This window comes from Amblyomma maculatum, chromosome 1 (genome assembly GCF_055883805.1).
Source record: "Amblyomma maculatum isolate TAMU_Amacu chromosome 1, ASM5588380v1, whole genome shotgun sequence".
Classification (NCBI taxonomy): domain Eukaryota; kingdom Metazoa; phylum Arthropoda; class Arachnida; order Ixodida; family Ixodidae; genus Amblyomma; species Amblyomma maculatum.
Window position 1 is genome coordinate 429,737,734 of NC_139344.1, and position 14,400 is coordinate 429,752,133.

Below are 14,400 nucleotides of genomic sequence, written 5' to 3' on the forward strand. Positions count from 1 at the left end.
TGTTTTCTCCTTTGAAGGTATTGCTGCTGCATTGTTGCCCATGATGGTGGAAACCTGTTACTCAGTGATCATGTACGTCGACATGTCCTCTCCCGTCACACAAAGACTTACAACGTTATTTAATAAATACTAAATAATAAAGGACTCCAACTGCCTCTCAAACATTTTTATTTCTAATGCACAACACAGTTCTGACACACATGAAGAGCAAGTAAAGAAACTCTATCGGCCCCATCTCGCCGACAGCCGTTCTGTTTATGAAATACAGAAGTTCCAAATTAAGCAAATAAAAGCCGCTTTCGATTCTTCATCTTTAGAGGTCATCCGTGTCGTTTTTGCAAGCTTCCTTGGAGTATTCCTGGTTGCTGACGTCACAGATATCTTGCAGTTGGTCCACGCAGTGTTGAGGGACATCGTCCTTAACACGCCTCGAAACCCAAAGCTGACACTCTGCGTGAAAAAGAGGGGGTCACAACAGTTTGTCTTCCTTATGTTGTTGTGACTGTCAGTGTATACATGCACCGATGCTCTTACACACCCATAATAGAAAGTTGGAAATATCCAGCAGCTGTAAAACAAATTGCAACTGAGCAGGAAATGGGCTAACAATATTAGTGTTGTTAACCTGACTCACTTTGAGCCCGCCTACCTAGCTTCATGGCCGTTTTAGCTATTTATTTTAAATTGATGGTTGTACGTAGTAGCAAAAAATTCCGCAGGATAAAGTAAGCAAGTACAAAATTTCAAGGGCTTCCGGGGAAATTACAGCGACGCGTTTTACCTCCCCAGTTCTTCCAAGGGCAGTACGGAGAGTCAACTCAAATGAGGAGACACAGCTCTGCTGTGGGGGCGGCGCTTGTAGATGGCAATCTCTTGAGGCTATCAAATTTTATCAGAGAGGAGGAGGGCACTCTAGAAGGTTGGGGCTACAAGAGAGATTCTTACCGGCATCGGCAACAAGGACCAAATAAAACCCTTCAGTAGCGCTGCCACTTCCCACATATCGTTCACACACACACACACACACACACACACACACACACACACACACACACACACACACACACACACACACACACACACACACACACACACACACACACACACACACACACACACACACACACACACACACACACACACACACACACACACACACACACACACACACACACACACACACACACACACACACACACACACACACACACACACACACACACACACACACACACACACACACACACACACACACACACACACACACACACACACACACACACACACACACACACACACACACACACACACACACACACACACACACACACACACACACACACACACAAATACATACATATACCGGGTGTCCCAGCTAACTTGAATCAAGGGTGAAAAATAATGTTGTGACGCCCAGATACGGAGACAAGATATGAGGTCGATGAAGAAGCGGTTCGTGCTGGGACTCGCAAGTGGACACCGCTGGGTTTTCGACGCTCGTTTTGCGTCAACTGAAAACTCGTTTGTAACATCTTGGTGGAGGTGTTGGGTCACGCTCACCAGAAGCCCCTAAGACGGATTCCCAGCTTGAACCGCGCCGAAGTCGCCGTCTTGCTGGCCTGGCGCCATCTGAGCCGACGATGTATGTTAACACCGACGCTCCGAGGTTCGTGCCTAGCAGCTCATGGCAGCATCACCGGGAGCCGCGTTCGTTCACGGGCTCATCCAGTCAAGACGTGAATGAGTGGCACACTCATTACCAGCGGGTGAGCCGTTACACTAAGTGGGACTCTTCCGCCCAGCTAGCTAACGTAGTCTTCGCGCTTAACAGCACAATCCTAACGTGGTACGACAATCATGAGGACACTTTCACCACCTGGGACCGCTTTGTGGAAGAAATAAAAAAGTGCTTTGGAGATTCTGACGCGAAGAAGAAGCGATCTGAACAAGCGCTCTCTCAAAGAGCTCAGCTTCTTGGAGAAACGTGCACCAAATACATCGAGAAAGTCTTGAAGCTGTGTAAGCTTGTCGATGCTCGCATGACTGAAGAGGACAAAGTTGGCCATCTGCTTAAAGGGTTTGCCACAGATATTTATAATTTCCTTATCGGCAAATCAAGCCTTGATTCAGTGGCTGATGTGATCCAGCATTGCAGCACGTTCGAGACGCTGAAAATTCGTCGGATAACACCCAAGTTCGAACGTTTGGCTGGCCTTACGTCGGTGGCCGCTGTTGACGCTTCTGACGTAACATCGTCTGGCGATTTGGCCTCCACGATCCGTCAGATCGTGCGCGAAGAAGTGAGCCGGTCCCTAGAACTAGCTTGGGACACCTCGGAGCTGCCCACGTCGCATCCACCGTATCCGCCTCCTACAACCGCCTTTAAAGCAACGGACTTCGTTATTTCAGCGGACTTCGATGAATACCGGGGACCGCAGCACCGTCGGTAGAGCAGCATACCGATAAAATCCCCAAGGCAATGGACCCGCTACAACAGTTGACGTGACGCTCTCAGTGGCGACTACTTGCCAGCGCCACTTTTTCGCAGACCTCCTGTGTGCTATCGCTGCGGCCAACCTGGCCACCTCTCATGATCATGTTCTCGCCGTCAAACATCGCGTTACGGCTACGACTCCATGAACTACCATGAGCAGCAGGGTTACAATCCTTGCTTTTCTCGTCTTTCGCGTTACCCTCCTGATTCCGGCGACCCATGGCAAACACCTTTGCGGGATATTTCACCGGCATCGAACAGAAGCATGAAACCACCTCCAGCTTCCCGCGCGCGCTGTTCTCCATCGCCCCGGCGCCGCTCACCGCCGCTTGAAAACTAGCCGGTGCGATCGATGGGGGTGAGGTCGCTGGACGTTCGCTGTTACAAGGGATACCCCCGCCTGTGCTGATGTTACGGAACAAAGTCTACGTTTTAGTTGATGGTGTTCCTGTGATGGCTTTGTTGATACCGAGGTTACCATATTCGTAATGAGTGCTTCATTTAAGCGTCGCCTCGGAAGAAAAGTGTTATTTAAGTGGGATAAAAGTGTTGAGGTTTGTGGTGTGAATGGCGAACCATTGCTTGCTGTTGTAGTGTGCAGTGTTAAAGTTTTCTTGGGTGGTAAAGTGTTCCGTGCGGAAATGGCAGTGTTCGCCCGATCAACGCACGACGTCATCCTTGGCCTCGACTTTTTGAAGATGTGTGGCGCCAATGTCGACTGCCAAACTGGCGAGCTTAGCGTCGGTAAATGTGTTACCCTGGTATGATGGAAGGCTTGTGTAGTGATGTGAGTGCGTTTTGTGTTTGTGAAGATACCGTTGTGCCTCCATCGTCGGCTGTATGTGTACAAGTTTCCTGCCTCGACGCCACCCTCGACATGTCTGAAGCGACTTTAGAACCGGTGCACCTCACCTGCATCAAGAAAAATGCATTGATTCCTCATTCCATGGTGTCTGTTGCCAAAGGCCACACTGCACTCTGGGCAGCAGTGAATTGCTCTACGGAACCTGTCGTTGTTCCCACAGGTTTGAAACTTGCATCCTGCAGTAATGACCCGCCAATATCTATTGACTTGATTACCGACGCCATAGACAAAGCAGTGACTGATATCCAAGATGAATCGCGATTGCTTCGTATGATTGACCCTCGCTCTCAACGAAGGAGCGCCGTGCACTGCTGGCCATTCTAGGGCGACACTCCTTCTTGTCTGACTTTTCCCAACAAGGTGGCCCACCTTTAATTCCTGCTTCACCTATCCTACACAGGATTGACACTGGCGCCTCGCATCCGATTCGACAAAAGCCCTATCGAGTGTCACCGTCTGAATGAAAGGTGATAAATGAGCAAGTGAACGAGATGTCAACGAAGGGTGTTATCCAAGAGTCGTCGAATCCTTGGGCTGCTCCAGTGATTCTTGTCAGGAAGAAGGATGGCACATGGCAGTTTTGCGTTGACTACCGTCGTCAAAATGCAGTCACTAGGAAAGACGTGTACTCTCTTCCCCGTGTAGATGACGCCATTGACTGTCTTTTTTCTGCCTCCTACTTATCCGCCGTTGATCTCAGATCTGGCTATTGGCAAATACCTGTCCACCCGACGGACAGAGAGAAAACTGCATTTATCACACCTGATGACCTTTACGAATTCAATGTGATGCCATTCGGCCTCTGTAATGCACCCGCCACATTCGAACGATTCATGGGCACGATACTCTGCGTTTTAAAATGGGAGGTGTGTTTGTGTTACTTGGACGATGTCGTGATTTTCGGGAAGACGTTCGGCGAGCACAACGAACGTTTAGCTCTTGTGGTGGACTATGTGCAAAGCTGGCCTCGTGCTGAACTCAAAGAAGTGTCGGTTTGGAGCACGCCAAGCGCTATAGTTCTCGGACACCTCGTCGATAAAGACGGCGTCAGATTTGATCCCACAAAGACACCAGCGGTTGTCTCTTTCAAGCCACCCCAGTCCGCCAAGGAACTACGGAGTTTTCTGGGTTTGTGCTCGTATTTTCGCCGTTTTATTCACCGTTTTGCTGATATCGCACACCCCTTACTAGCCTTCCTCATAAAGATGTAGCTTTCGACTGGACTCTTGAGTGCGATTCCCCCTTCCGCCACTTGAAATTTCTTCTTACGTCGCAACCTGTGCTCCGCCACTTCGATCCTTCAGCGCCCACAGAAGTGCATACTGACGCAAGTGGTGTTGGAATTGGCGCGGTTCTTGTCCAGCGCTGCGAAAGCAAGAAACATGTCGTGGCGTACGCGAGTCGCTTCCTTAGTAAGCCTGAGCACAATTATACTGTCATGGAACAGGAATGCCTCGCTGTCGTTCTCGCCATACAACACATTCGCTCGTATCTTTATGGGCGCCCGTTTACCATTGTCACAGATCACCATGCTATCTGCAGGTTAGTTAATCTCAAGAATCCGCGTGGCCGGCGTGGACGATGGGCCCTACGGTTACAAGAGTATGACTTTACAGTCGCATACAAAACTGGCCGTAAGCACGCTGACACAAACTGTCTTTCGCGCCTTCCTCTTCTTACGACAGAGTCTGACGCCGATGATTTCGAGAACTGCGTCGCGTCGGTGTCAAAGGTTTTTCCTGACATCTCCACGTGTATAGAAGAACAATAAAGGTATTCCACCTTGGAACCTCTCTTCGCAGCGGCTCAAGATTGGTCAGGTGGACACCGATTTTGTGTGCGTGATCGCCTGCTCTGGAAGAAAAACTATTCCTCAACAGGTCCCCGCTTCCTTCTGGGTGTTCCGAGGAGCCTATACCATCCTATATTACAGGCCATGCTCGACGACGCTAGTTCCGGTCATCTTGGAACTGCAAGAACGCTCCACCGCACTCAGGAGCGCTTCTAGTGGCCAAAAATGCGAACAATTACATAGCGGTACGTCGCCAGCTGCACCCAGTGTCAGCGCTACAAACCTCCCACAAGCGTCGCAGCGGGGCAACTTCACCCCATCACACCACCCCGTGCACCATTTGAGGAAGTGGGCGTTGATCTCCTTGGCCCCTTTCCGGTATTCCATAATGGGAAACGTTTATCCGTTTACGTGCCTGTCACCTTTGCCACTCATCGCCTTATCATCCGCAAACCAACGGTCTAACCGAACGCACCAACCGTACGATAACTAACATGTTGTCCATATACGTCGACGCAGATCATAAAAACTGGGAAAGTGTACTATCGTTCATTACCTGCGGTTTCAACACCACCCGTCATGAGACTACTGGCTTCAGTCCATTCTTTCTGCTCTATGCTCGCCACCCACAATATACCCTGGACACCATCTTCCCGTTTTCAGCCACTAGTGATGGAGATACTTCGGTAGCCGAGACAATCTGCTTTGCCGGAAGAAGCCCGCCGACTTGCCCGCCTTCACATCTTAGCGTCCCAGGATCGCTCGAAAGCACGGTACGATGCCCACCACCGCTACGTTATTTACCAGCCTGGAGATTTGGTCTTGCTGTTGCGACCTATCAGGAAGCGGGGTCTGTCACAAAAGCTGCTGTGCCACTACTATGGACCATTTGTCGTTTTTGCCCAACTTAGCGAGCTCAGTTATCGCATCGCTCGCCTCACCAAAAAGCAGCTATCGCTTTGCAGAAAAGTGAAGTCGCGCACGTCGTTCGTTTAAATCCGTATCGATCACTCTACAATGTTTAAGTCGCCCAGCGGGCTTCAGCTGCATCGGGGGAAGTGTGACGCACAGAAATGGAGACAAGAGAAGGTGAGGTCGATGAAGAAGCGGCTCGTGCTGGGACTCGCAAGTGAACACAGCTAGGCCCTCGACGCTCTTCTTTCGTCAACTGAAACCTCGCTTGTAAGAATAAATTTGAGGTAGGCCAGTGAAAACAGTTGCATAGAACTGCCAGCCTCCGTCTTCACTACAGGCATGTTTTTGTTTCGCAATTACTTAATTGGCTAATTATGTTAATTTTTCTAATTTATTAAATATTGACTTTAGGCAAACATTGTGAATGGCAAAACTGGAGAGCGCCAACAGAAACCCCCATTCCAGTAATTGGAATAACGAATGCAGTCACATATATGTTTTTTTCCGGGCTCAGAAGAAATCCCACAAAATGCGAATAAAACCACGTGACTATGCCATTCGCGCGCCACGATTGTGGTGCTTTCCGTCGAGGTTTGAGTGAACAAAATGAGCTGCGGCCGTGTCTCCTCGGCCCCGCTGCATCGTTAGGCCGATATGTCTTCAATGGTTTGTTCACCCGCATCAGACAGCCGGCCCACGTGACGGTGTAAGTAGCAGCAATCGTGGCGAGCCGACACCACCGAGATTCTAACAAGGCCTTTGCATTACCTTTACTCCCATCAGCGAACGTCGCGACAAGCGGATGAGTGATAAAGTATCAGCCATGGAATTTTGGGCAAAGGGGCCAGATGACATCATGTGGCTCGACTCGCACCTTCATTTGCTGGTACATTATTGCCATCCGCCGGTCGTGACGTAGCTGCTGGGGTGCGCAGGCCTTGCTAAGATCCCGGTGGGGACGGGCGAGCTCGCTCCAACCATCGCCTACATTTGTCTGCTGCTGCAACGGGACCATCGGGTGGCGGCCGCAGCTGATTTCGTTCGCTCAAACCACGACTGAGAGTCCCACAATCGTTGCGCTCAAATGCGCTAGTCACGTGGTATTATTTGTATTTCGCGGGCGCTCTTTTGAGCCTGAAAATATAGATATACGTGAGACTTTCCTTATCGCAATTATTAGAATTGGGGTTTCTGAAAGTGCTCTACAACGTTCCATTTCGCATTTTTCGTCTAAAGTGAATATTTAGTAAGAAAAGAACGTAATTAGCTAATTAGGTGATTGCAAAACAAAAATTGCTTGTTGTACACAAGGAAGCTGGCAGCTGTATTCAACTGGTTTCACTGACCTACCTCGAATACGTTATTTTGTAACCCTTGCTTTAAGTTAGCTGGGACACCCGGTATATGCTTATGTGAATATATAAGCATATATGTATATATAAGCATATATATACATATATGATTTCTTGTTTTTCAATTTGCTCTCGTGGAAGGCCCATGTTCATGTGAATGACATGAACATGTGAAGGCCTCCCCCTCCTCTCAGTATATTAAGTGCATTTGCTTCTCTTATCCCATTTTTCGGACACTCAAAAAGCAAACGTGCTCATGGTGTAACAAGCGACTTTGTTTTTGTGCAGCAACCAATGATTGTCTTCTTTTACTCCGGAACTAAAATATGGTAGCACTGGCTGGAAAATCGCCCTCTACCTCAAAGTGTTAGCGGCACCGTGGCAGGAATCAGCATTCCTGTCGTTTAGCTGTTCTGTGAGGAGTGCGGTAAAATAATGAGAAAAACCAAATAAGCATTAGAACTTTGAAATCTTACGGTCTCCGTCGTAGGGAATCTCTACAATGACGCAGTCCTTGTAATCCGTGTACACGAAGTGAGCCACCTTAGTTGAATTTGTGTCTGGAAAGCAAATTTTTAGAGCATCCAGTTTGATTAGTTCAATTATTTTTCTTTCTTTCTAGCGAATATAAAAAACAAGTATCTTTTAATGGCACAAATAAAGCAATGCTTCAGTTGTCTTATAATATCAAACTTAACACCATTTTCACCTGCTGTCAGCATATTCTTGTGGCTGTACTCGAGCGCGTGGATTGGACGGACATTCCCTCAGCGCTAGCCGGTAGGCCTGGGGTCATGCTGCGCGGTGTGTTTGGAAGCAGCAATGATCGCGGGTGGACATCGTCCAGCGTTTAGCGGCGCTTAAATCTGTCGATGCCACGCGCTCGAGCGTTCGTGTTAAGCGTGCTGACGGCTGTACGTTTAACGCCAGCACTCACTTAAGCCATGAAAACTATAACAAAATGTACTATTCTTTTTTATGTGTTCATAACTGGATATGTAATGTGCAGTCCTTTTAAGGATCGAAACCATTGGTAAGAAATTAAAAGAAGAAACAATCCCCAAAGGAACATGTGAACTCACAATGTTCGAATTTTGGCGTATTATATTTTATCGACTCAGCTGCTGCTTGGCGGCAGTTGTTCAGTCTTCGGCTAAATTGGGCGTGTTCACCATCATCATCAGCCAGATTATGCCCACTACAGAGCGAAAGCCTCTCCCATATTACTACAACTAACTTGGCCCTGTGCTAACAGCGTCCTGCGAACGTTCCAATCACCTAATTTCTGCCTCCCCCTGCTACGATTTCCTTTTCTTGGAATACAATTTGTTACCCTTCGCGACCATCAATTACTTTTTTCTCGCAATACATGCCCACTTCGTTTTGATTTCCACTAGAACGTCATGAATTCGAGTTATTTCTCTGACCCACACTGCACGCTTCCTAACTCTTAACGTTACGCCAACAATATACCATTCCATAGCGCTCTGCGTTGTCCTCAAAGTTGAACCCTTTTCGTTAGCCTCCATGTTGCAGCCCCATAGGTTAGTACAGGTAAGATGCAACTGCTACATATGCTCCTCGTGAGTAATACCGGCAAGCGGTGGGCGTGTATGGTTCTTGTAAAGCAATTTGGAACGGCTCACGAGCGCTAACATTGTCCCTGGACGCTGACGTAGTTGGCACTGTAACTGTAATTACGTCCAAGTCACGTGTAACGGGATTGAACGAGAAAGGCTTAATTTGTGAGGGAACCCTGAAATGCTACGTATGACATTAATTATTGCCAGAACTCAAGTTCTCGTTATGCTTTGACATATAATGGCAAATAAATAAGAGGCGTATTACGTCTAATCGGCGAAAGAGGCCAACGACCTCAACAAAGGATAACAGAAACACAAGTAACAAATTTTGTAGTTCTTAAGTTGAATAATAAAGTGCAATATTTATATGGCTGGAATGTAATAGATTATGCAGAAAAAAAAAAGAAAACATCATGCTACCGGTAGGACTCGCGAACCCACGGCGTCCGAATTTTCAGTTGATGAATATCCCATTTTGTTTTAAATACACGTTTCCATTTTTCCGAGAGTTCAATGAATATTGGTTCCACTCATTGTTATGTCATAATGAGCGCCTCATCTCCCTAACATTGCCTGTTCGGTACACAAAAGAAAGTCGTGTCTCTGGCTTCCTAAATAGAGTATGTGTATAGGTCCTATAAGACGGTTTTGCCTGTAGTTGTCGTCCCGCATGATTCGACCACGTTTCATTTGACACTCGGGATTATACCGACATACTATGTTTGCCGCTAGAGATGAGGATGGCGCTGTTGAACACTTCAGTAAGTTAGGCTACACGTAACATATAGATACATAGAACGCCGCTTTAGCCCATTTGGCAGAGCCATCATCATCCAGACTATACCCACAGCAGGGCGAAGGTATCGCTCTTATTACTCCAATTAACCAGGCACTATGGCAGCTGTATCCACTTGACCCCTACGAATTTCTTAACCTCATTCACACACACACACAACTTTCTGCCGCTCACTGCTAAGATTTCCTTCCTCTGGAATCTTATTGGTTACTGTTAGCTACCATCGGTTATCCTATCTTCGCACTACATGCCCTGCACATGCCTGCTTCTTCTTTATTTTCACTAGAGTGTCATTAACTAGCGTGGGCGGAATGTAACGATTGCTTCCTTTTTTATTACATATACAATCGCAGTATCCCCACTGATCTGTCAAATGTAGAATTCTCATTCCTTCAACACTTCAAACACGGGGGACAGTTGGTTGATCATACTGGGAAATACTGCGCTACTTGATAGACCGAGAAAAGTGAAAGACGACACACGAATGAAGCGCAAACTTACAACTGTTTATTTTTAGCAACAAAATACGTACATATATACATATAGAATTCTCGTCAAATCACAAATACATCATTCATGCGTGTAATTACTTACGTTATCCCTTCGACCACAACTCGCATCTCCGCAGCTATCATATCTAGCTCCTCTTTTGTGAGAGCCACAGATGATGTACTAACACACGTATCTTTTTCTGCTGACTCAATTAGGAAGGCTTCAACCATTTCTATTTCAATTCTTTCCTTTTGTTTGCCTACAATTTTAGTCCTGTGGAATAATAGTTTGCAGCCAGTTTCGCACCGCAAGCAATGTTGCGCAAGATTTTTAGGGTGGCTGATTTTCCCACAGTCATTATGATGTTCCAGGAGCCTCTTATTAACACATCTTCGCGTTTGTCCGATGTATTGTTTTCCGCACGAAATCGGGATCTTGTAAATGATTGCATCCTGACAAGGTATGAACCTTTTTTGATGTGCAGTTTCACATTGCTTCCTCTTGCCACGCTTGTCATGCTCACTTACTGCATAACATAAAGTGAAGGTGATATCTAGGGCGCCAAAAAGTTGATAAGCCTCTGTAACGCAGCAAATGAGCATGACAAGCATGGCAAGAGGAAGGAATGTAAAATTACACATCAAACAAGGTTCATACCTTGTCAGGATGAAATCATTTACAAGATCCCGATTTCGTGCGGAAAATAATACATCGGACAAACGGGAAGATGTGTTAATAAGAGGCTCCGGATCATCATAACGACTGTGGGAAAATAAGCCACCCTGGAAATCTTGCGCAACATTGCTTGCGGTGCGAAACTGGCTGCAAACTATTATTCCACGGGATTGAAATTGTAGGCTGACAAAAGGAAATAATTGAAAGAGAAATCGTAGAAGCCTTCCTTATTGAGTCAGCAGTAAAAGATACGTGTTTTAGTACATCATCTGTGGCTCTCACAAAAGAGGAGCTATATATGATAGCTGCGCAGATGCACAGTTGTGGTCGAAGTGATAACGTGCGTGATCACACGCATGAAAGAAGTGTTTGTGATTTGACGAGAATGCTGTATGTATATATGTATGTGTTTTGTTGATAAAAATAAACAGTTGCAAGTTTGCGCTTCATTCGTGTGTCGTGTTTCACTTGTCTCTGTCTATCAAGTAGCGCAGCATTCCCCAGTACTTCAACACTTATCTCGGGGATCTCTTAGTCTTATTTAAACTGTGTATGGCACATTATAAGAACCAAGTGTTACATTAACACAAAAAATTAGTTGTGGCTTAGCTCTGGTTAACCCTAGTTGAATTGCGAAAGCAACGATGGCAGCTTCTTTTGCCTGCTACATTAATCTCCTATGTGCCTGCGTGTCGAAGGGGAAACGCGAATGCGAACGGTTCTGGCAGGCTGATTCTGATATCACCCTCTCACATGAAAGGAGCGACCCGAGTTGGCAGCTCCTGCCCGTGGCATAGGGGTAATGTGAATTCAAACGTCATAGGAGGCTGATTTTTTTTTTTGAGGGACCACGGACACGTGCACGGACTCGGGACACAGCGACGAGCGGTTAGATCTGGCGTAGTATTGATTTTGCAATAAACACCATACCCCTCCCTTAAACCCCTCCGTGGAGCTTCATTTTTTTTTAGGGCGCTCTACTTCTGAACCCAAGGACGCAGGACCAAATTGCGTACGCGGCTGCCACTTTTCAATGGAGGAGAAAAGCATGGCGCCCGTGTACTCTGCGATGACACTGCAGGTTAAAGAACCCAGAGTGGTCAAATGTTCCTGAGTCCTGCACCACGGCATCCCTCATAGTCTCTTTGTTAGATTAAAACCTATCAACAAACCCAAACCAAGCAAAAGCTGTGCTCACCGTCATTCAGCGTGAAGACAACCTTGTCTGGGGCATCGCCAGCTGACAAATGTAAGACTTCGTTCTTTCTGAAAATAAAGAAGCAGACAATCGTTAGGCAAGCGTTACGCATCACATCGTCGGTTTGCTTCACACAGTATACCTCTTCGTCCCATGGTGTCCCTTGAGCATCCAGACGTATGTGGCCGTTTTCCCTTTGATGTCAAGCTGCACTCGCTTGTTGGTCAGGCATTGGAATTCGGGATCTTCTCCCGAGGTGTACTCGAGTACTACGTATGGGAAGTGAGCGAAGAGCTGCGGCGGAGTTAAAGAAACAACAAAAAATAAAAAAAAAACGGGGCGCTGAGCAAAGTCTATCCGGAAGGTTACTGAAAATGAGCGCTCGCGATCAGAGTGAGCAGCATCGGAGAAACGGATACAAATGTGTGGCCCTTACGAGACCTTCGCCCTGGCTCGTACTGGCAGTCAGCTTCATAAAGCTTTCTGCTACTTATGAATTTGACAGAACAAAAAGTCCCCAAAGAAGCGTCCGCCGCGGACATGAAGTTAAAGAAAGCTGGAAGGTTGCGCTGCAAATCTGCAGTGGAGCATTAAATAAAAGAAAAAAGAAATGAAGAAATATCTTGCCTGTTCATTGCGCAGTAACACATAGTCACGACTAGAGGAACCATATTTATTGCTTGCTGTGATATTTTTACAAATGACTTCTATTGTCCATCCGTTTGTTTTACAGGCCGCGTACCTAAGCGCTTCTTCAGAAGAGCTCCTTTACCTTCAGAAGAGCCTCCGAAAGCAAAAAAAGAAAAATGCTGAGAAAATGTGTCCTTTCGCATGCTCGGATGTTATTTCAAAATACGCTTGTATGAAAGTGAGTGAAGGTAACATGTGTATGCATGAACGTCTGAAGAATGGGGCTGTACTTGTATACACTATTTGATGCATTCATGATTTCCAAATCCACAGAATAGTATTACTCCCGATGACATTATACAGCCCCCCCCCCTCCCCAAAACAAAACAAAATAAAACAAAAAAGAAAAGCTTCTCGCGTCAAACTATGCACAGAGTCGACCAACGGTATATCATCAGCTGAAGAAACATCAACATCAAGGCCTGAGTGCCCGCCAACTCTCAACTTACCTTAAATACGTCCGTTACATTGCGATGAAGGCGGTGCGCAGCCCTCGCGTTGGCTGGTGCGAAGAGCAACACAGCGTGGACTGCAGTGATAGCGACTACAGCATTTGTGAACCTCATACTGTCGTCTCGTCTGAGCGCTGCTGTGAAGCTGCGAAAGATACTTCGGCAATTTATTGAGCCGCTGGCAAACGTGCGACCACGTGATGGGTTGCGCGCACTAAGACTGGGAAAGGACGAAGCAATCATGTGCCGCATTTGGTTTTCATTCAGGCTCAGAAAAAGAACTATTTGTGGAACGCACCATGGCTTCCATTATTCTGTCTGTATATAAAATATTGGCCTCCACAGTGAACAATTTAGGCCAAATGTCAGAAGGCCTCAAAAAAAAAAAACGTCCAGAGACCGATGTTCGTATCCTATGTTTATCTCCTGCAGAAAAACAAAATGTCTGAAATTCTATTAGATCCACCGCTTTACTTTGATGCACGTGAAGTCGATTACATGAAATCGACTTTCGAGAACAATGATGCGTGAAAGAGTGACAGATGACGGGAAGTATACATGATCACACATTGTTTTTTTTTTTTTTTTTTTTTTTGTAAGGCCCTCCGTACCGCTCGTACGGATAACACGGATAGTCTTAGGCTTATTGGACAGTGCCAGCAATGAATAAACCCAAGTGTCGTTTTCATGGGGCTGTAGTAATTTACTCTAAACAGAATGTCTCCTCATCCTCCAACTTAACTGCATATATTGAAATTCTATTGTGCCGTGGTTTGAAAATAGTGTCAAGTGCATTTATGCTTGTATTTATTAAAATGGCCGGGGATGACAAATAAAAGAGGAAATTAGAAATGACGTGTAATGAAACCGCAACAGGCTAGCGCTCTGTTCAAGCAGTGACGTAAATGAAGGCTGCTTGCCTCTTCTGCAGAAAGCACGAAAACAAAATGCACATCCAAAAGAAAAACGCACATTACGAATGGAAGCCTCACGTGGGTACATAGAGGTGAACAAGTCAGAAACTGTGGACAAGAGCTTTGCAAACGCCATCGGAAGAATGAAGATGTACTTCAGTGGTATCTCAAAATAACAGCTT

General features: G+C 46.4%; 1 protein-coding gene across 1 annotated transcript; it reads right to left on the reverse strand.

The window, feature by feature from the left end:
• Positions 1-238: 238 nt before the first annotated feature.
• LOC146209364 (uncharacterized) lies at positions 239-13,418 on the reverse strand. The gene is made up of 5 exons (XM_084580128.1): positions 13,302-13,418; positions 12,305-12,456; positions 12,163-12,230; positions 7,895-7,978; positions 239-450 (listed from the first exon to the last, which is right to left on the reverse strand). The coding sequence occupies exons 1-5, from the start codon at positions 13,416-13,418 to the stop codon at positions 314-316; spliced, it is 558 nt and encodes a 185-aa protein (XP_084436254.1). The 3' UTR covers positions 239-313.
• Positions 13,419-14,400: the final 982 nt, after the last annotated feature.